Source organism: Salvelinus sp. IW2-2015, linkage group LG8 (assembly GCF_002910315.2).
Source record: "Salvelinus sp. IW2-2015 linkage group LG8, ASM291031v2, whole genome shotgun sequence".
Taxonomy (NCBI): domain Eukaryota; kingdom Metazoa; phylum Chordata; class Actinopteri; order Salmoniformes; family Salmonidae; genus Salvelinus; species Salvelinus sp. IW2-2015.
In genome coordinates this window covers 52,148,860-52,172,910 of record NC_036848.1, presented here as the reverse complement: position 1 = coordinate 52,172,910, position 24,051 = coordinate 52,148,860, and the positions used below count along the sequence as shown (strand labels likewise).

The window sequence follows — 24,051 nt, the reverse complement described above, 5'->3', positions numbered from 1 at the left end:
TCTTTCTGATTAAATATAAATTTCAAGAACCGCTTGTCGCAATTCGACTGAGGCTCTCTTGTTCAATATCGGGTAAGGTGATCTGGAGCAGGCATGAGTATGGTCCTTGTTAATGCAGACATGAGAAGAGGCTCCAACTTCTTAATCATAACCTTAATTTTGTCGCCGCACATTGAATATAGTTGACGGGAGTCCCTGTTAATCCTAGATTCAGACTCATTCAGGCGAGAATAAACTTCACCCAGAAGGCCAGTCGTGTGAGAAACTCGTTCCATCGATGCAAGCGTCAGACAAGTTGAAAACTTATCGTCAGTAAAGAAAACTTCAAGCTCGTCTCTCATAAAAAAAACGTGTAAGTACTTTTGCCCTGATAACCCAGCACAGCTTCTGTATGTTGCTGCCTAAATAATTGCCATAGTGCATAGTGCAGAAAATACACAAGAGTTCAGGGGCCTTGCTTTAACAAAGTTAACAATTTTCACTGTAGTGTCCAAAACGTCTTTCAAGCTGTCAGATATTCCCCTGGCAGCAGAGCCTCTCGGTGGATGCTGCAGTGTATCCAAGTGGCATTGGGAGCAGCTGCTTGCACGCGCGTTACCACTCCATTATGTCTCCCTGTCATGGCTTTTGCGCCATCAGTAGAGATGACAACACATCCTGACCACCAAAGTTCATTTGATGTCACAAAGCTGTCCAGTACTTAAAAATTATCCTCTCATGTTGTCCTTGTTTCCAGTGGTTTGCAGAAGAGGATGTCTTCCTTAATTGACCCCCCATAAACGTAACAGACATATAGCAGGAGCTGTGCCCACCACGTCTGTTGACTCATCCAGCTGTAACGCATAGTATTCACCGGCTTGTATGCAAAGCAGTAATTGTTTCAAAACATCTCCTGCCGTGTCACTGATGCTTCGTGAAACAGTATTGTTTGATGAAGGCATTGTCTATATAGTTTTTTTGGCCTTTTCCCCCAGCCATATCAGCGGCAGCAGGAAGAATTAAGTCCGCCACAATAGTATAGGGCTTGCCTGTCCTAGCCACTCAGTAGCTCACCATATAAGAAACTTCTAGCCCCTTCTTATGAATGGTATCTGTTGCTTTTATACATGTCTTACTACTCAAAAGACGTCTTAATTCTCGCTCAAAAAAACTCCAGTGGCTTATTTTTCAAATTGGCATGTTTTGTTTCTAAATGTCTGCGCAAGAGTGAAGGTTTCATCGAGTTGTGAGATAGTACTTTTGCTCATATAACACACTGTGGCTAAGGAAAGGCACTACTCCCAATATAAGTGAACCCCAAATCAATGTAGTTCTCATCATATTTGCACCTCTTCGATGGTCCAACGTCCCGGTCTGTTGTTAGGTGTGTAACGGATGTGAAATGGCTAGTTAGTTAGCGGTGCTGCACGCTAATAGCATTTCAATCGGTGACGTCACTCGCTTTGAGACCCTGAAGTAGTGGTTCCCCTTGCTCTGCAAGGGCCACGGCTTTTGTGGAGCGATGGGTAACAATGCTTCGTGGGTGACCGTTGTTGATGTGTGCAGAGGGTCCCTGGTTCGCGCCCGGGGCGAGGGGACGGACGTAAAGTTAAACTGTTACATTGATGCTGTTGACCCGGATCACTGGTTGCTGTGGAAAAGGAGGAGGTTGAAGGGGGGTGAGTGTAACGGATGTGAAATGGTTAGTTAGCGGTGGTGCGCGCTAATAGCCTTTCAATCGGTTACGTCACTTGCTCTGAGACCTTGAAGTAGGGTTTCCCCTTGCTCTGCAAGGGCCGTGGCCTTTGTGGAGCGATGGGTAACGATGCTTCGTGGGCGATCGTTGTTGATGTATGCAGAGGGTCCCTGGTTCACACCCGAGGTCGGGGCGAGGGGACGTACTAAAGTTATACTGTTACAGGGGCTTTCCCGGGTAAGGGGGCAGTAGCTCTTTGGCTGCATAAGATTCACAACTGTTAGTGTCCATGCTAGCTGGGCTAACAACAAATGTAGAATTACTGATGCTAGCATTGGATGTGCTCGTGGAAGCTGGTATGTGTCTCTATGGACGCAGGCCTTATTATTTTTTTTACCATTTATCCTTTTTCAAGCAAACAGAATGAGCAGCAGCTACGTTTGGCAACATACAGACCGTTAGTGGTAACGGTTAGTGTGATTGCGTGTTAATTATTTGACTAGGCTACCTGTATTTGACATTGTGTTGTTATTTCGCTGAACACTAGATGGTTTATTTTTTATTTTTGGCAGTGAAACGAGGCTACTCAGGCAAGAAAAACAAACTCACCCAAATGTATAGCCCCGTTGGAAAATCGAAATGGATTGTTTGAAAATGTGAAGATTTGTATATATTTTTTTAGAAATATTATTAGTCTAATAAAAAACAAATGTGAATCACATTTTTATTTGGCATATTCCCAGTTTGGGAATACCTGTTCTACAGGATCGGTCCTCCCCGCGGGACAGTTAAGATATCGTAGTCTAATGTGATTAGCATGAGGTTGTACAGTAAGTAACAAGAACATTTCTCAGGACATATCTGATATTGTCAGAAAGCTTAAATTCTTGTTAATCTAACTGCACTGTTCAATTTACAGTAGCTATCACAGTGAAAGAATACCATGATATTGTTTAAGGAGAGTGCACAGTTATGAACTTGAAAATGTATCAATAAACAAATTAGGCACATTTGGGCAGACTTGAACAACATTTTGAACATAAATGCAATGGTTCATTGGATCAGTGTAAAACTTTGCACATACACTGATACCATCTAGTGGCCAAAATCGAAATTGCGCCTAACCTAGAATAATACATTGTGACCTTTTGCTTGCATTTCAAAGATGGAACAAAAAACAAAAAAAGCATGTTTTTTTCTTTGTATTATCTTTTAGCAGATCTAATGTGTTATATTATCCTACATTAATTTCACATTTACACAAACTTCAAAGTGTTTCCTTTCAAATGGTATCAAGAATATGCATATCCTTGCTTCAGGTCCTGAGCTACAGTACAGGCAGCTAGATTTGGGTATGTTATTTTAGGCGAAAATTTTAAAAAGGGTCCGAGAAGAGGTTTTTAGAAAAGAACAATGTGTGATGATATGCGTTGAGTTATCAACACGTGTTGGGCCTCTCCCCACACAAACAGACGAATTGTTTGGTACTAGCATAGCTAAGAAGTCTCAACTCCACTATACAATGGAGTTGAATGGTGATGAGTTTTGGCGGAGTATACCTCCAACTACATTGAGTCATAAGAGTCTTAAATGAATACATTGTAGCCTACCTATGTTTGTCCTGTGTTAAGGCGTTATTTTCGTTGGGTGCTGCGATCCATATTTTGGGATTAAAATAACATTTTAAGCGACCTCCGCCAAGGGAGCAGATAACAGATAAGGAGCAACCCGTCATTGCACGGAATATTTAGTAGTTTTGTCAGGGGATGCATAAAGGCACATTTTTTAAATCAAAAACTATGGATGCCAACTCCCACTGACAACAATCAAGAGAAGCACAGGTACAAAGTAAGCATGACATAATTGATAGTTCTTAAAGTATTGAGTGGTAGTGCATGTTTGAAGTCACTAACTTCATACTTTATTGGAAAACAGTGGATTACGCGGTTCAATTTAGTCACATTGAATGACGTTTTTATCCAAAACTATGGATTGCAGCACCCAAAGAAAATAACGACTTAAACAGGACAAACGATTTAAAGAATTGACATTTTTACAAGTATCGTCTGATGTCACTCCGCAAAAACTAATCGACACAATTACATAGCCTACATATGGTGGAGCTGAGATTGCTCAGCTAGTATGAACATTGCTTGCTAACCATGCTATCCTTTGTCCCTTCAAACACTGCTGCGTGTGTTTTGTAATCAAAGTCTGGTCAGTAAAAGGATATGGTTATCATAAGTGATGTTACGTTTGATTCCGGAGCTTCAAAGCATGTATCGAAATTGCTTACGCCTCGATCTCATCTACAGTGTTTTACGCAAAATGGTGCGCAAGTATCAGAATGCTCAGCAAGGCAAACACAGCGTTAATTTGGAAATGAATCTACTTCTGGTGTACCAAAATGCAAAACACTGTCATTGTGATTGAGCCTAAGCAGCTAACTTCTGCCGAGTTCACATACAAGACGGAACTAGGAATCTCTGAAATGTTCAAATTGCTAACTGGTTGTAGATATATACATGCTGCGTTCAACGAATCCAACCTCGGAAGTTTTTGAGTTACCTAGTTCCGAATAGCATATGAACGCGGAATTCGAAGCTGTGTGCTGATGTCTGTAACGCTTCCTCAGAAGTACGTCATCAATGACGTCCGATGCTTCGTTTGATCACATGCTTTTTCAAATCGTGTGTTGCAAAATGCGAGATCCCACTGAATTAGCCTTGGTTCTGGTCTTTTCTTTGATTCCAAGCAGCTTTCAAACACTAACTTCTACTGAACGTCATACTTACAAATATATATAGCTAGGATTTTGTACAGTTTCACTTGACCGGTAGTTTAGCAGGTAGAGTAGAGAACTATGGAACATTCAGGGCTATGAGGTCGAATTCCGTTGAAGGCACAATGTTTTGAAAATTGTTTTATGTGAAACCACACTTTCTGCACTGTTGTCAAATCATTTGTTTCATTTAGTTTAACATGTAAAATAATGCCCGTTTTTGAAAAATAGTAAACATGAAGGCAAAAAATGGAAGCATGATGTGAACCTTATTCTCCAACTGTTTATAGGCTACTGAACTTAACGATTTACTGCTGCGCCACGGAGTTTTGATGAAAACAGTGGGGAAATAAACATCTATCTGATGTTCACACACTGCTATTTATTGCTGACCAGCAGATGTCACTAATGCGTATTGCGAACAGATAATGAAGCTCCGAGTAATGAACTGTTTTTCAGCACAATTTGGGGAAACTACGGAGCCTTCGGAAAGCCTCGGTTTCCCATCACTAGTAATTATTATTATTTCTTTTGAAATGTTAGTATTACCTCTGTTTGGTAAAGCCAACCTGTCCTGTTCTCTACTCACCACCAACGTGAACTGGCTCCTACTTGAGCTCACCGGTGAAGACCACAGCTTTACGCTTCGATCACACCACAGCATCATTGTACATTAATTTCCAATAGAACACTGGATTTGCCTTGCAGCAGAGGCAGTTGCAGTACGTTCTGTGTGATGCATATGTTGGATTTATCGAACGTATGCGTCAAACTGTATGCGTAGACGACTTGACAGAAATGGTAGCAGAACGTGAATGTTGAATTTTTGTTACACACATACAGTACCCAGATGATGCTGCGTAACATTTTGCGTGTTGATGCTGTCGGTGTGATCGAGGCGTTAGGCACGTCTCTCGTTATTAGGTTTCTCCCGTTTCTCTGAGGTGTTGTCCTTGTTTATAGGAAATGTTCATGTTTATGCTAATAATGTTTGTTTTTTTCATAAACGTGTTAACTATTGACCACTGATGTTCATTGGGTAATTGCAAAAACTTTAAAGTGTGTTATCATTGTTCTGTGAGAATTTACCTATGTAAAGGTATAAATGATTTATCCCTGGTAATGGGGTTATTATTTAGGATTCCCTAATCCTCATGCAGGGCTGTTTGTCTAGGTAACATGCTGTTATTATAGCTCTGCCATACTCAGATGTTTATGGGCATTTTGCCCTGTGTTTGAAGTGATTTGTCTTTGTACTCGAGTCGGGTTATTATATTATTGGCAGAGCAAGTTTATTATTTTGCAACCAGGTTTGAAGGCCCAATGCAGCCATTTTTATCTCAATATCAAATAGTTTCTGGGTAACAGTTAAGTAACTTACTGTGATAGTTTTCCATTAAAATGGTCAAAAAGAAACAAAAATAGTATTTTACCAAAAAATGACACATTTTTCTCAAGTAAGACATTTGCTAGGACTGTCTAGGAGTGGTCTGAGTGGGGAGGGGAAGGGCGCAAAAGCAATGCATTAACCACAGAGTGGATCAATCCATGAATGGAGGAGACTAATGGGAGGGATATTTACAATACAGTGCATTCAGAAAGTATTCAGACCCTTTCCCTTTTTCCACATTGTGTTATATTACAGCCTCATTCTAAAATGTAAATGTCTAAAATGTAAATTCATTTATTTCCTCATCATTCTACACCCAATACCCCATAATGACGAAGCGAAAATAGGTATTTACATAAGTATTCAGACCCTTTGCTATGAGACTCGAAATTGAGTTCAGGTGCATCCTGTTTCCATTGATCATCCTTGAGATGTTTCTAAAACTTGATTGGAGTCACCTAAATTGAATTGACAGGACATGATTTGGAAAGGCACAATCCCGCAGTTGACAGTGCATGTCAGAGCAAAACCCAAGCCATGAGGTCGAAGGAATTGTCTGTAGAGCTCTGAGACAGGATTGTGTCGAGGCACAGATCTGGGGAAGGGTACCAAAAACATTCTGCAGCATTGAAGGACCCCAAGAACATAGTGGCCTCCATCATTCTTAAATGGAAGAAGTTTGGAACCACCAAGACTCTACCTAGAGCTGGCCACCCAGCCATACTGAGCAATCAGGGGAGAAGGGCCTTGGTCAGGGAGGTGACCAAGAACCCGATGGTCACTCTGACAGAGCTCCAGAGTTCCTCTGTGGAGATGGGAGAACCTTCCAGAAGGACAACCATCTCTGCAGCACTCTACCAATCAGGCCTTTATGGTAGAGTGGCCAGACCAAAGCGACTCTTCAGGAAAAGGCACATGACTCTCAGACCATGAGAAACAAGATTCTCTGGTCTGATGAAACCAAGAGTCAACTCTTTGGACTGAATGCCAAGCGTCACGTCTGGAGGAAACCTTGCACCATCCCTACAGTGAAGCATGGTGGTGGCAGCATCATGCTGTGTGGATGTTTTTCAGCAGCAAGGACAGGGAGACTAGTCAGGATTGAGGGAAAGATGAATGGAGCAAAGAACAGAGAGATCCTTGATTAAAACCTGCTCCAGAGCGCTCAGGACACAGGAGTGGCTTCGGGACAAGTCTCTGAATGTGCATGAGTGGCCCAGCCAGAACCCGGACTTGAACCTGATTTAAATCTCTGGAGAGGCCTGAAAATAGCTGTGCAGCGACGCTCCCTATCCAACCTGACAGAGCTTGAAAGGATCTGCAGAGAAGAATGGGAGGAACTCTCCAAATACAGGTGTGCCAAACTTGTAGCGTCATACCCAAGAACACTCGAGGCTGTAATCGCTGCCAAAGGTACTTCAACAAAGTACTGAGTAAAGGGTCTGAATACTTATGTGAATGTAATATTTCTGTTTTTTTCCCCTAATACATTTGCCAAAATGTTTTTTAAAAACTGTTTTTGCTTTGTCATTATGGGGTTTTGCGTGTAGATTGATGAGGGGGAAAAAACAATTTAATCCATTTTAGAATAAGGCTGTAACATAACAAAATGTGGAAAAAGTCAAGGGATCTGAATACTTTCCGAATGCACTGTAACCTGAAAACGATCTGTTATTGGCAAAGAGGTTCAGAAATCTTATTGTTATCGGTCGATTCACTTATACCACCTGATGATGTCACCAGGCAAGCCAAAACTCCACCCATGCAAAACCTGCTGTTTAGAAGGTCATGTGTAGATTGTATTTCTAACCAGCAACTATCAAAAATAACAGTGATCACATTTTTACTACACTTTTACAGTGTTAATTTTATCAGCTGTTGTACACATATGAAACAAAACACAGCCTTTAAGTATTTGTTGAAGTTTGTATATCTTTGTAGATACAACTCTGGAGCCAGTTTTCTCCATCACCTGCACTATAAATAAATACCAACTATTTCAGTATTTGATCTACTGACGTCTCAACTGTTACTGCTTCACATTGACTTAATAGTCGGCTGGGTTCTCGATCCATTTTTCATCAAAACAGTGTTCTAATCACCAGTGGTGGAAAAAGTACCCAATTGTCATACTTAAGTAAAGATAACTTAATAGAAAATGACAAAAGTGAAAGTCACCCAGTAAAATTCTACTTGAGTAAATGTCTAAAAGTATTTGGTTTAAAATATACTTAAGTATCAAATGTAAATGTAATTACTAAAATATACTTAAGTATCAAAAGTAAAAGTATAAATCATTTCAAATTCTTTATATTAAGCAAACCAGACGGCACCAACATTCCAACATCATTTACAAATGAAGCATCTGTGTTTAGTGAGTCCGCCAGATCAGAGGCTGAAAGGATGACCAGGGATGTTCTGTTGATAAGTGCATGAATTGGACCATTGTCCGTCCTGTCCTGCTAAGCATTCCAAATGGTACAAGTACTTTTGGGTGTCAGGGAAAATGTATGGAGTAAAAAGTACAATATTTTCTTAAGGAATGTAGTGAAGTAAAAGTAGTCAAAAATATAAATAATAAAGTAAAGTACAGTTACCCCCCCAAAAAACAACTCAAGTAGTACTTTAAAGTATTTTTTCTTAAGTACTTTACACCAATGTTAATCACTGCAGTGACCTCATATCTTTTTTTTATATTTCTTTKTTTATTATATTTTTTTCTCCCCCTTTCTCCCCAATTTTCGTGGTATCCAATCGCTAGTAATTACTATCTTGTCTCATCGTTACAACTCCCGTACGGGCTCGGGAGAGACGAAGGTCGAAAGCCACGCGTCCTCCGAAGCACAACCCAACCAAGCCGCACTGCTTCTTAACACAGTGCGCCTGGCTGTGTCGGAGGAAACACCGTGCACCTGGCCCCCTTGGTTAGAGCGCACTGCACCCGGCCCGCCGTCGCTGGAGCGCGATGAGACAAGGATATCCCTACCGGCCAAACCCTCCCTAACCCGGACGACGCTAGCCCAATTGTGCGTCGCCCCACGGACCTCCCGGTCGCGGCCGGCTGCGACAGAGCCTGGGCGCGAACCCAGAGACTCTGGTGGTGCAGCTAGCACTGCGATGCAGTGCCCTAGACCACTGCGCCACCCGGGAGGCCAGTGACCTCATATCTTTGAATCTACATGAAAGGAACTCTTAAAATGTATCCGCAACAACTGATTACCCTTTATACACAATATGTGACACCCACCTGAGAAGGACATGTTGAAACCTTCATAGGACATGGAGAAGTCGGAGACAAAGCGGAGCTGGGCGCTAAAGTTTCCAAACAGGCCGGCCTTGATGGAGGGGGGCAGGACGGAGCCAGTGAGCCGGGCCACGGGTTCCGTGAAGCTGCCATCCTCTGTGATGAGCAGGTAATCATGGGAGTCCTCCAGGTGGAACGTATGGAAGAGCAGCTGCACTCCTGGAGAGTTTCAGATAAGATTAGGCCTCCCTAAGTCACACATCAAAAACCCTGTCTCCACGTCACACCAGCCCTAAGTGAGGGCTGGGGCTTAATGTTAATGAGAATATAGAGACTCATCATTCAAATGAGGTGCTGTAGGGCCAGTCACAGCGGATTTTACTCACTCAGTTGCTGCAACAAATTATTGGTTGGTACTTACATTAGACAGCTATTCATGAGGCTTACCTTTGCCATGAGACACCTCTATTGTCCATGTGCAGTTCAAGGAGTTTGGGTAAAAATCAGGAAACCCAGGGGAGAGTATGGTTCCTTTTTTACCAAAGATATAACCACCACACGACGCTAAGGGAAACAAAATGAAACATCATGAATGAAGCATCGTTTTTTAAACTCCCATATTTTGAGAACTTTGAGGACTGAACATTTCCATTATTAAAGGGCAACTCCGCTACTTTTCAATCTCATATTCATTATCTCCAACACCAAACCAGTGTCTACATAGGGCGTTTCTATGATCTGTGGTTAAAAAGGTCCTAAAAAATGCTTCTCTGTGATATCATAGGGTAGGATAAAGATTTTTTTAAATGTTGGTTTTCAAATCTGCAACGTGTTTCTAGCCAGAGGGTGGGTATTTTCTTGCTCGCCATGTCACCGCGAATCTCATAATGTTTGAAAATCACTGTTTTTAAAATGTTTAAACCTTTTATGATGTCATTGGGCATAATGTTTTAACGGTTTTTTTTCTCACAAAATGTAGAAATGTGGCGTTTTCACATACACTACCATTCAAAAGTTTGGGGTCACTTAGAAATGTCCTTGTTTTTGAAAGAAAAGCAAAACACCAGTCTCAACGTCAACAGTGAAGAGGCGACTCCGGGATGCTGGCCTTCTAGGCAGAGTTCCTCTGTCCATTGTCTGTGTTCTTTTGCCCATCTTAATCTTGTATTTTTATTGGCCAGTCTGAGATATGGCTGTTCATTTGCAACTCTGCCTAGAATGCCAGCATCCCGGAGTCGCCTCTTCACTGTTGACATTGAGACTGGTGTTTTGCGTGTACTATTTAATGAAGCTGCCATTTGAGGACTTGTGAGGCGTCTGTTTCTCAAACTAGACACTCTAATGTACTTGTCCTCTTGCTCAGTTGTGCACCGGGGCCTCCCACTCCTCTTTCTATTCTGGTTAGAGCCAGTTTGCGCTGTTCTGTGAAAGGATTAGTACACAGCATTGTACGAGATCTTCAGTTTCTTTGCAATTTCTCGCATGGAATAGCCTTAATTTCTCAGAAAAAGAACAGACTGATGAGTTTCAGAAGAACGTTCTTTATTTCTGGCCATTTGTAATCGAACCCACAAACGCTGATGCTTCAGATACTCAACTAGTCTAAAGAAGGCCAGTTTTATTGCTTCTTTAATCAGAACAACTGTTTTCAGCTGTGCTAACATAATTGCAAAAGGGTTTTATAATGATAAATTAGCCTTTTAAAATGATAAACTTGGATTAGCTAACACAACGTGCCATTTGAAGACAGAAGTGATGGTTGCTAATAATGGGCCTCTGTACGCCTATGTAGACATTCCATAAAAAATCTGCCGTTTCCAGCTACAATAGTCATTTACAACATTTAACAATGTCTACACTGTATTTCTGATCAATTTGATGTTATTTTAATGGGCAAAAAAATGTGCTTTTCTTTCAAAAACAAGGACATTTCTAAGTGACCCCAAACTTTTGAACGGTAGTGTATGTAGACACTAGTTTGTTGCGAAGATAACGAAAAGTGTCGGAGTTGCCCTTTAATGATTAATTAATGCAATTTCTTGCATAACAATCAGGGGTTTTGAAAAATTAATAACAGCATTTAAATAAATAAAGATGCAAAAGATTATGAGCTTGTATCATTAGATTTTTGATTACTATGCCAATATCATTGAAAATTGCTCAAAGAAATTGCAACATAAAAAAAAAGAGTCCGGGTGGGTTTGATACCCGAATCTAGGTCAGAGACTGCAAAAAATATCCCTGGGTGTAAGAGGATCTCTTTTGGACTTAGTAAATGTTCTAAACAAACTTTTAGTCTCTCCTCCATGTTATTTGTAGAGACAAACCTGATGACAGTGTGAAACACAGACATAGACACATCATGTTCCCAGATGAAAAGCCTCAGAGTTTACCCAGCTAGGGCTGAGTAAGATGAAGACGTGGGATACTGTATGCTGATAGTGAGTCTGTCTGGGAAGATCAAAAGGGAACTTAATAACCAAGGCAGAATTCTGACAGGAAAGACCCTGTCAGTGGAGACAGTCAGGCAGAGTCGTCTAAACAACAACTTGTCACTGCCTTAATTACAAGATGAATAAAAAGAAAAAATGAGTAAAAGGAATGCCTTAAAGGAAATATGCTAATCTACTATGACTTCTGTGTATGTATCACAGGATAATTGTATTTACCGTGTTTGTGAAGCATGACATTTGTAGCATGAATGTGTATGTGAATAGACAGAGGTCCACAACCTCTAGCCTGTGAGGTTGAGTCACTCAGCATTTTTAATTGGTGTGAGTATCAGTTAAATGCTGTGAAAAAAGCTGAAAAAAGGCATTCCCAAGATAGCACAGGTTCCCATGAACAAATGTATGGAGTTGGCAATTGCAATTATACCCGATTCCGTAGGCTARGGAGATGCTGGTGATTAAATGGGGCTCATGTTGTGTGTTATCATACTCGCCCAAGGCTACCACTGAAAGTTAATCAGCGAGGATGGCTCTTTTGAGTGTGAGACAAATAAAAATGCCATAATTGCATGATATCCCAACATGCATCTATATATGTACTGAGGTCTGATTCATCCCGTTGGAAGGAAGAGGGGAAGATATATATTTTTTGTACTTGATACTTCTGGTATAGTTATCACAAAAGGACATGGACAAGACAAAATGTGGGCGCGAACAATCCATATAGTACCGTCATTGTCATAAATAAAAGAATCATAAAGCTGGCCCCACTCTTAAAAGATTAACTCCTGCTTCCTCCATAAATGCAGCAGTGGGCGGGGAGGAGGCAGGTGCTCAGGGTGAAGGACTAGTGGACCATTTCTACAGGAAGTGAAGCGTGCATTCCTGCTGTAACTTCTAAGTAGGAGGGTTCTAAGAATGACACTACAACAACAAACCAATGATGGATGATCAATGTTATGTTATATCTATTCCTCAAAATCCCATTTAAAAATCAGATAGCATCTTTGCCTAGAACAGGACCTGTCTATTGCATATGCCTACATCCCCCTTGTGAAATGATAGAGTGAGTAAGAGGGACAAAACGGCAGAAAACGTTTTACATATCTGAATGAGATGCGGAAATGCCACCACTGTCAATCATGAAGGTCAAGTTCAGAAGGAAACAGAATAGAAGACTAGAATAGAAAACAGAATAGAAGACACAACTTATGAACTAGTAGTCCGGAGGGTGATATTGGACGACCAAACCTGATGGTCAAACGCTCGACTCCATTTACTGGAAGAAAAAAAATGCTGTACAATGTTATTTTTATCCCAAGTAGCGGGAAACAAATTAGATAAACGGTTGGAATTATGTCTTCCTGCTGAATCTCCAACCTGCCTACCGACTCTCTGACTCTCTGTTGTCTGCTGCTCAAAGTTATCTTAAGTGTGCATATTCCAGTTACCTTTCCTCTCATCAGGAATCAATGAACTCCGCTCCTTAGGGTTGTCAAAGAGGCGTACCCTTTCCACCAGATAAGACAGAGAGATTGGTTAGCAGTGCGCTGTGTCGCCCACATCTCTCTCTGTGAATCGGATGGGGAGTGTGAGGAGAAGGGGTGATGGCTGAGTAAGTGCTGCAATGCATGTCAGTGCACCTGACAGGAACAGGGAAAAGGAGAGGAAGGAAGGGTTGGAGGGTGCTAAATCGGGGTACACTACCATCACAGCTGGGCAGTGCGTGGTTCCACTGATGGTTCCTCTCGCACACAATGGGTTTCTCGTCGCTCAGCGTGTAGCCTTGATCACAGCTGAATGTCACCCTGGTCCCAATGGCAAAATTGTTCCCAAACCGCTTTCCATTGACTGGGATCCCGGGATCTAAGCAGGAATCTGTTTCCATCATAACGCCTGTGGGGATAGAATGAGCGATTTAATTCCACCTTCATGCCTTAAATTCAATAGAAGATGGTGTCGGAATCGCTCTTTACTGTATAAATCATGAGGGGGAGCCAAAAGGAGCTCTCTCCTTTTACCTTGCGTTCTATTTCATCCCATGGGGGAGGGTTGTCCTCATAAGAAATATTGTAATAATAATCAAATATATATTTTATTAAGGAGTTTTTCCCAATACAATAAATCAAATATGTTTACAAAACACCATAGATTTCATTAACATTTTCCAGCCATTTGTCTGGAAGTCATGTCTCATCCACCTAATGTCAGACAGTATTGTACTATGTAACTACAATAATGTAATTATAGGGAACATTTAGGGAATTAATTAGTGAGTATACAGTTGAAGTCGGAAGTTTACATACACCTTAAACAAATACATTTAAACTCAGTTTTTCACAATTACTGACATTTATTAATCCTAGTAAAAATTCCCTGTCTTAGGTCAGTTAGGATCACCACTTCATTTTAAGAATGTGAAATGTCAGAATAATAGTAGAGAGAATTATTTCTTTCAGCTTTTATTTCTTTCATCACATTCCCAGTGGGTCAGAAGTTTACATACACTCAATTATTATTTGGTAGCATTGCCTTTAAATTGTTTAATTGGGGCAAATGTTTCTGGTAGCCTTTTCACAAGCTTCCCACAGTAAGTTGGGTGAATTTTACCCCATTCCTCTTGACAGAGCTGGTGTAACTGAGTCAGGTTTGTAGGCCTCCTTGCTCGCACACGCTTTTTCAGTTCTGCCCTCAAATTTTCTACAGGATTGAGGTCAGGGCTTTGTGATGGCCACTCCAATACCTTGACTTTGTTGTCCTTAAGCCATTTTGCCACAACTTTGGAAGTATGCTTGGGATCATTGTCCATTTGGAAGACCCATTTGCAACCAAGCTTTAACTTCCTGACTGATGTCTTGAGATGATGATTCAATATATGCACATAATTTTCCTTCTTGTGATGCCATCTATTTTGTGAAGTGCACCAGTCCCTCCTGCAGCAAAGCACCCCCACAACATGATGCTGCCACCCCCGTACTTCACGGTTGGGATGGTGTTCTTCGGCTTGCAAGCCTCCCCTTTTTTCCTCCAAACATAACGATGGACATTACGGCCAAACAGTTCTATTTTTTTTTTCTTCAGACCAGAGGACATTTCTCCAAAAAGTACGATCTTTGTCCCCATGTGCAGTTGGAAACCGTAGTCTGGCTTTTTTATGGCGGTTTTGGAGCAGTGGCTTCTTCCTTGCTGAGCGACCTTTCAGGTTATGTCGATATAGGACTCGTTTTACTGTGGATATAGAGACTTTTGTACCTGTTTCCTCTAGCATCTTCACAAGGTCCTTTTCTGTTGTTCTGGGATTGATTTGCACTTTTCGCACAAAAGTACGTTCATCTCTAGGAGAGAGAACGCGTCTCCTTCCTGAGCGATATGACGGCTGCGTGGTCCCATGGTGTTTATACTTGCGTACTATTGTTTGTACAGATGAACGTGGTACCTTCAGGCGTTTGGAATTGCTCCCAAGGATGAACCAGACTTGTGGACGTCCACATTTTTTTTCTGAGGTCTTGGCTGATTTCTTTTGATTTTCCCATGATGTCTTTCAAAGAGGCACTGAGTTTGAAGCTAGGCCTTGTAATACATCCACAGGTACACTTCCAATTGACTCAAATGATGTCAATTATCCTATCAGAAGCTTCCATGACATCATTTTCTGGAATTTTCCAAGCTGTTTAAAGGCACAGTCAAGGCACAGAAACTTCTGACCCACTGGAATTGTGATACAGTGAATTATAAGTGAAATAATCTGTCTGTAAAWTTTTMMMGGAAAAATGACTTGTGTCATGCACAAAGTAGATGTTCTAACCGACTTGCCAAAACTATAGTTTGTTAACAAGAAATTTGTGGAGTGGTTGAAAAACAAGTTTGAATGACTCCAACCTAAGTGTATGTAAACTTCTGACTTCAACTGTATAGTATGGAAGAAGAAAATAGAGAACATGTTCTCTATCAGAGTACACTGATGGATGACAGTTGCACATACAAGTGATAAATCCCGTGTTTGGAGGATATATTGGCACGGGTGTTATCACTTTTATACAATAGGTTACCAACATATTCAAATAATGATTGACATATTTTTATTAAAAAATGTTATTTTGATTAATTTATTCATACTATTTCATCCTTCCATGAGATATAGTCCCAACACAAATCTAAGCTTGCTACCCAAGCCGTTCTATCGGTTCGGTTGCCAGAGACGTGACCCAGACGTTAAGTCCTTTTGTTCTGTATCTATGGACGCGACCTAGTTGTTTGTTCTAAATGTTCCATTGCCATACTGGCTGGCAACATTCTCTTCCCTCGCTTGCTAGCTAGCAAGGGAAAATTATATATGTCCAGAAAAATGATGCCAACTGATTCATGATTTCGACTGGCTGAGAAAAACTGTCTGCCTGTCTGTCTCGTCTCGACTCCCGACACGTTCATTACTATGGGACAGCTGGAGATCGAACTTCAATGTTGCAAATGTCGGAGAGACAGACAGCAAGATGTATACAAATCTCCACTCTTGAAAACTAAATGTTTGTCTAAAGAAATGGGAGACAATGTCTTGGTGCTTTTTATAGTGGAGATCAAATGTATAAATTGTCTGGCTGGGTTGATGAGACAGTGGATTGCCCAGTCAGATGGAATAGAGTAAATAGGCATTTCAACATCATAGATTTAGCCGGTGGTAATTTGTGGAATAGACACTGGCTGGAATGTGATTTTAACCAATCAGCATCCAGGATTAAATCAACCCGTTGTATAATGTTATTTACGAAATCATTCTCTCTAAGGGTGCATTCGTAAATTCGCCCTGGCTAACTACTCCAATTCCAGAGGGAAAAATAACTGATGGATTTACGAACGCTCAACACCCGTTGTATTTGGCTGGTGTCAGTAAACGTTTGCAAAAAATCTTAAATTATTGCCAGCAGCACAGTTACAGTCACCAACGCTCTAGTTAACATGAAAACAGCCTAACCAGCTCTGCTAGGGCGAGTAAAATGGTCAGAGTGAGGTGTTCTCTTATTTGTGGCTGCAACATTAGCCAGTTAGCTTGGGTGCTTGACTGCCATTGTGAGATCAGAACGCTCGGATCAACCCTACTCCTCGGGCCAGAGCGTCCAGTGTGAACTCTGAACGCTATGAGAGCCAAACACTCTGAATTTAAGAACGGACAATCTGACAATGCTCTGAATTTACGAACGCCCAGAGGGCACTCTGAGCGAACTCTGGCACTCCAGATTGAATTTACGAACGCACCCTAAAGCATTCATTTAAACAGCCTTTGTGACATAACTTSCTAAGATATTTTGGCATTTGGAGAAAGAATTAGACTAGCTATTTTACAACGCTATCAATCTATCAATTATTGATAGATTACTTAATAATCTTATTGCAAACCACTGCCTATTGCTATTATTAGTGATATAATGAGTTAAATTAGGTTTCCCTACGCAATCACCAATTCTTTGGTATTTAAGTCGCAGTCCTGTTCAGTCAACAACCCCAATGAAGACAAGTTATCCAAATGAAGTGTAAATCTAATTTCACAGCTCCTACACTACTTCAATATGATCACAACACCCACACACAAGCAGAGTTAATATTGACATCAGCAGCACACGTATTAAAGTGATATTGCACCACGCAGTTGTAGCCATGAAACAATGTGTGGATTGACAACACAATGTCCTCTGCTTTTCAAAGGTAGTCCTGTGGATACATTTCAAAATGAAAACGGTAGAACTCACTGTCGTAGCGGATCTGGAAGCCCACACTGGAGCGACTGTTGTCTGTGGTGAATAGCAGGTACATGTAATTGCTGGTGCTAATGAGAAAATGGGGCGCCTGAGTGCCATGATACTCTCCGATTAAAGGAGAGGAGTTGGAGGGGCCATCCCGAATCTCCAGTGTGTCATAATTAACCTCGGTCTGGAATCTACATGGAAACAGACAGAAAGAAAAGAGAAGTGAATTAGAAGCTACTATTCCATCCAAGCATTTTTCTGTAGCCTATCATGGCAGATTATCTCAAATGGAATGATTGAAATAGCTTCATCAGGGATAAGATACATTTGAAACAAAATAGAAACCTGTCAAAGGATATCTTGATGGCGTGATCTTTGCTGGCTTCAATGACCCATTCACAGTTTAAAGAGTCTTTGTAGTATCCTGGCCAGCCAGGGGACAGCAGAGCTCCGGTTGGAGCTGTTAAATGTCCTCCACAAGGTGCTAGAGGGGAACATATTTTAGTGGCAATGTTCTGACATAGAGAGCTTACACATCTATATGCAACAGCATGCAGAATGTAACCGTATAGACTGTCAAGGGGAAACTTTACTAGTTATTGTAGCACATTTTCAGCGGCTCTACCATGTTACACCAATAGACAATAATAAAGCAGACCCCCACATGACATGCCCAGTGCCCACCCACTCCAACTCAAGGGGAGTCAGGATGACATTGGCAAACTGTATGGATTATTGTTCAACATTATACAGTACCTTCACACCGAGGAACTGCTGCATTCCACACTACGTTTCCATCCTGAATGATGCAMGTTATGGACTCAGACCCATGGGTTTTGATGAATCCTTCATCACACGTGAAAAGAACGGAGCTCCCCAACAAGAAGTGTTCGCCATACCGCTGGCCATTGACAGGGATGCCGGGGTCGTGGCATTCATTCTGACCAAACGCTAGCGAGGAAAATAAAACTGGTTTCAGTGTTTTTCAGTGTTGTTGTTTTTTAATCAATAAGAAGACATCAAACTGGATTCTGTGTCAAATTTAACTAATTTGTCTTATCCCAGAGAACACGATGAGAACCTGGTTAATTATTTAGTCACTGAGAATAGAGGCTAATCAGCCAACAAAATGAACACAGCACAGTGGTGAAGACTGACGCCATGGAGGCAACACTTATTTCCCTGGCTCATTGTTATTACACTCCTGCTCGCTGACAGTAACTCCCCACACCAGATTGGGAGACATGTCCCTCTCCTCCTGACACAGTGACACGCCAGTTCTACGGCGCTGCTATTGAGATGCCACACCACCGGCTCCCCCGCCATCCCCATCACATGGCTGACACCTCCCCGCCAAGAGAAAAAAAAAACATCCCTGTCTTAGTCACTGACAGGAGGGTCCAGCGGATTCTGATGCGGAATAAGAACGGTAACAACATCCTCCTCCATTTCATTAACCTTCCCCACCGCTGCAGCCTGCCTCTGTTCCTCTGTGGAGGAGAGACATGTCACTGCGTTGTCTCCCAGGCCCGGGGAGTGCAACGAGACAATGTTTCCTAGAGATAGCAAACAGGCACTGGGGACAGCAATATTCAGACCTAATTTCAGCTCAGTGTGGTACAGGCATAATTCCATTAACATTGGGCACACCCGGATCAGTTCAACATTTTTGTGCTATAGTGTGTCTATGTTGAGGCAGAGGACCTGAACAGACCTCTACCATTGCTGTTTTCTTTTCCATGATACTGTCTCTAAAATATCAGCAAAAAATAGAACATATGTGTTTTTAAATGTTTACCTTCAAGGTTTGGAATTGCCTTGCAGTATTATTGTTTTTCTTATCTTGTGTTTACATATAAAAAATGTTTTTGGCCCACTGGTAGACACATTTGCATAACAATATGCATTAAAATGTTAATATTGTAAATTATTAAAATTGCAAACATTCCCAAGCCCCTTTTAAATGGTGTAGTATTGAGAGAAAAGGGCATATTGTTTATTTCATTTGTCATAATGTCATCTGTTGAATAAAAAAACAAAGTAAACCCACTGGTCACAGACGTCAATTCAACGTCTATTCCACGTTGGTTCAACGTAATTTCATTGAAATGACGTGGAAACAATGTTGATTTAACCAGTGTGTGCCCAGTGGGAAATAATTTAGTAAAAGTGATGCACTACTTATATCTTTAGAGCAGTTAATCAAATGTAATAGAATTAGTAATAATTCAAATGAGATGTTCCTGGTTTAAATTATGGGTAAAAGATACAATGGTATACACATCTATGGCCATACAAATTGTTAAATAGAACAGAACCACAGTTCTAGCTAATGGATCTCCATTCTCAAATAGGGATCCTCTAATTGAAGATTGTTAATAATGTTGATTCGTTACCACCCTTGTGAGAATATACCTGACTAAACGTTTGATTGCATACATCTGAAGCACTATAGAGACAGCTTGACTCAGTAGTTGTGCCACAGGCAGTTCTGAATTGCATATCAGAAGATATTGTGAGGGTCTTCAAAATATTGCAAAATCTCATATCTTTAAAAGGAAGGGGCCATTTACTTGTGTAAGTGATGTTAAATCCTTTCCCAGTGTTGGAGTGGTCGGACTGGAACTCCAGGCGCATGATGTGTCCATTGCTGGCGATCTGAGAGGGTACGTCCTTCCCAGAGAACGTGCCGAACGTGGTGGGCTCCGACATCCCGTCATCTTTCACAATGAGGTAGTCAAACTGGGGCTCTACCTCAAAGTCGCTGAAAATTAGATGAATCCTACTCCCTGACTCTGCGATAATGAGCCACACACAGTTCATGTTGTTCCCATACTCCTCGGGGTAGTTTGGGGAGAGGATTATTCCTGATGGGGTTGTGAAATTGAAGAAGCAGGAGACTGTAAAAATAGATAGGGGCACACACACACAGATCTGCCATCATGCTTTGACGCATCACACAGTGAGCGAAAATAGCTCTTTTATAAGACATCACTGAAGACATTTTGTTTGAAATGGGATGGATACACGCTTTCCTTTGAATGCTTCAGGTGACACATATTCTATTCACTGTKCTAGGTGGAAGAATATAACCCAGTGTCATGACAGTAGAGAGGATATTTTACATTTTAGTCATTTAGCAGACGCTCTTATCCAGAGCGACTTACAGTAGTGAGTGCATACAACCAAGACCTGATTGCCCTTGGCTGATTAGCTGCTTAACCCTTGTTGGATGGCTTAGAGGTGTCAGCCTGCATGCCAGAAGGAAGGTGAAATCAAAAGATTGAATACAGCATTACCTGCAGCAGCGGCTCTTACTTTACATCTGAAAAGTCTCCATTCTCAAAAAAGAACTCTTAAGGCCTCTGTATTGAAACTGTAATGAATAAGGTCAGTGTCTAAATGATGATAGTAATTATTGAATTGTATGACTTTCCAAAATAGACAGCGGGGAGTGTTGACCAAGCGACAACAAAACCTGAGAGATGATGACAGCTTTACATGGGTCAGTGGGGATAACCATATCACCTTCCTTCCCTACCTGGCTGGTTCCCTCGGACTGTTGGAACAGTGTACAGATTGATCAATCTCAATGACAGCGCTGTTAATTAAAGTCATGCATTTTTAAATGGCATCTTACACACGCAGCTGGGTTTGTTTCCAGACCACTGGTTGTTTTGCTGGCATGATATCGTTCTCTCGCCGACCAACTCGAAGGCCGCCTGACACTCGAAAGTCAGCATGTCGCCGTGTAAAAAACGCTCCCCTGTTCTTCTGCCGTAGGTCGGAATGCCAGGATCGCCACACCCTCCTTTGTCGATTTCTGTAAAAAAATATACAACTGTTACAACGTTCAAGTTCATTCAGTGGTTTCAATTCCCAAGGATATCAGGCTAGATGCTCTTCGGGTTGAATGTCCTAAAACTGACATCCACTGAGCAATCATCAGATCCTGAAAACATAACATGACAGCTTTCCTCTAACTCAACATTCTTTACACAAGTAAAACATTCTGAGAACCATGGATGGCTCACCTGATACAAGCTATCCCTGGTATAATCCAAGAGAAAACAAGACAGTCGAGAGTTGTTTATTTCCTCTACATTTTCAGGTGGAGGCAGCATTTTCTAGCTGGAGTAAAATGACAGTGACAAATGAATGACGTTCTGGAAGAGTTGATTTTTGTGTTAACAACCAGCGTGTCAGCTCAGCTGCTGCCGCTCCACTGGCCCATCTGAGCAATAATCTACAGGGGATGGGTTTTATTCCAGCAGCACATTCAACAACCTTTGTGAGGTGTTAAGTGCCGGTTAAATACCTTTGGATCTGCCAAGAGCAATTAGTTGAAGGATCTATGCGGAAGCTCCATAATCAGTAAGGGCATATCAGCCCAATCGCAACCGTGATAGAGATGTAAACGGTCTTACTAAGGCTATGCCATTCTCTTAAATACTAATATGTAAACATGCCTCAAGTGGCTGGCCATCACTGAATCTACTGTCCAATAACCTACATTATGAGGAGCTGGAAGTCAAATCAGCAGTCCAGAACATGTTTACCATTTCAATGCATATTGTGGGTGAAATTACACACATTGTTGAAAGAGTAAGCAGGACATAACATTAAAATATGTGTCTGAGGTACACAGTGGTCTGTTTCAGATTTAATTCAAATATTACAGAGTAGTCATAAACAAGTCAAAGCATCATATCAATGTCCACAGATAACAGAGAAATGTTTCATTTATGTTTATGATGTCTTGGTTTAACAGTTTTCTGGGAGATATAAAAATAAAATAATTATAATTATATATACAGTTGTAGTRGGAAGTTTACATACACTTAGGTTGGAGTCATTAAAACTCGTTTTTCAACCACTCCACAAATGTCTTGTTAACAAACAATAGTTTTGGCAAGTCAGGTAGGATATCTACTTTGTGCATGACACAAGTAATTTTTCCAACAATTGTTTACAGACAGATTATTTAACTTATAAATTACTGTATCACAATTCCAGTGGGTCAGAAGTTTACTGTGCCTTTAAACAGCTTGGAAAATTCCAGAAAATGACATCATGGCTTTAGAAGCTTCTGATAGGATAATTGACATACTTTGAGTCGATTGGAGGTTTATCTGTGGATGTATTTCAAGGCCTACCTTCAAACTCAGTGCCTCTTTGAAAGACATCATGGGAAAATCAAAAGAAATCAGCCAAGACCCCAGAAAAAAATTGTAGACCTCCACAAGTCTGGTTCATCCTTGGGAGAAATTTCCAAATGCCTGAAGGTACCACGTTCATCTGTACAAACAATAGTACGCAAGTATAAACACCATGGGACCACGCAGCCTTCCCTACCGCTCAGGAAGGAGACTTGTTCTGTCTCCTAGAGATGAACGCACTTTGGTGCGAAAAGTGCAAATCCATTCCAGAACACCAAAGGACCTTGTGAAGATGCTGGAGGAAACAGGTACAAAAGTATCTATATCCACAGTAAAACGAGTCCTATATCGACATAACCTGAAAGGTCGCTCAGCAAGGAAGAAGCCACTGCTCCAAAACTGCCATAAAAAAGCCAGCCTACGGTTTGCAACTGCACATGGGGACGAAGATCATACTTTTTGGGGAAATGTCCTCTGGTCTGATGAAACAAAAATAGAACTGTTTGGCCATAATGACCATCGTTATGTTTGGAGGAAAAAAGGGGGGAGGCTTACAAGCCGAAGAACACCATCCCAACTGTGAAGCACGGGGATGGCAGCATTATGTTGTGGGGGTGCTTTGCTGCAGGAGGGACTGATGCACTTCACAAAATAGATGGCATCATGGGGAAGGACTTAGGAATTAATTGAAGCAACATCTTAATACATCAGTCAGGAAGTTAAAGCTTGGTCGCAAATGGATCTTCCAAATGGACAATGACCCCAATCATACTTCCAAAGTTGTGGCAAAATGGCTTAAGGACAACAAAGTCAAGGTATTGGAGTGGCCATCACAAAGCCCTGACCTCAATCCTGTAGAAAATGTGTGGGCAGAACTGAAAAAGTGTGTGCGAGCAAGGAGGCATACAAACCTGACTCAGTTACACCAGCTCTGTCAAGAGGAATGGGACAAAATTCACCCAACATATTGTGGGAGGCGTGTGGAAGGCTGGCTACCCGAAACGTTTGAACCAAGTTAAACAATTTAAAGGCAATGCTACCAAATACTAATTGAGTGTATGTAAACTTCTGACCTACTGGGAATGTAATGAAAGAAATAAAACCTGAAAAAAATCATTCTCTCTACTATTATTCTGACATTTCACATTCTTAAAATAAAGTGGTGACTGACCTAAGACAGGGAATTTTTACTAGGGTTAAATGTTAGGAATTGTGAAAAACTGAGTTTAAATGTATTCGTCTAAGGTGTATGTAAACTTCCGACTTCAACTGTAAATATAGCACCAGTCAAAAGTTTGGATACACCTACTCATTCAAGGGTTTTTCTTTATTTACTGTTTTCTACATTGTAGAATAATAGTGAAGACATCAAAACTATGAAATAACACATATGGAATCATGTCGTAACAAAAAAACGGTTAAACAAATCAAAATATATMTTAMATTTGAGATTCTTCAAAGTAGCCACCCTTTGCCTTGATGACAGCTTTGCACACTCTTGGCATTCTCTCAACCAGCTTCATGAGGAATGCTTTTCCAACAGTCTTGAAGGAGTTACCACATATGCTGATCACTTGTTGGCTGCTTTTCCTTCACTCTACGGTCCAACTCAT

At 41.1% G+C, this 24,051-nt stretch overlaps 1 protein-coding gene across 1 annotated transcript in view; it reads right to left on the bottom strand.

Moving 5' to 3' along the window:
- LOC111968271 (CUB and sushi domain-containing protein 1-like) overlaps positions 1 to 24,051 on the bottom strand; it is a 441,455-nt gene that overhangs the window by 108,830 nt on the left and 308,574 nt on the right. The window contains exons 13-20 of the mRNA XM_070444995.1: positions 20,920 to 21,102; positions 19,853 to 20,179; positions 18,036 to 18,230; positions 17,625 to 17,763; positions 17,283 to 17,470; positions 13,249 to 13,437; positions 9,539 to 9,655; positions 9,095 to 9,310 (exon numbers count right to left, since the gene is read on the bottom strand). Of these exons, the coding sequence (XP_070301096.1) occupies positions 9,095 to 9,310; positions 9,539 to 9,655; positions 13,249 to 13,437; positions 17,283 to 17,470; positions 17,625 to 17,763; positions 18,036 to 18,230; positions 19,853 to 20,179; positions 20,920 to 21,102 (1,554 nt within the window). The remainder of the gene's footprint in view (positions 1 to 9,094; positions 9,311 to 9,538; positions 9,656 to 13,248; positions 13,438 to 17,282; positions 17,471 to 17,624; positions 17,764 to 18,035; positions 18,231 to 19,852; positions 20,180 to 20,919; positions 21,103 to 24,051) is intronic.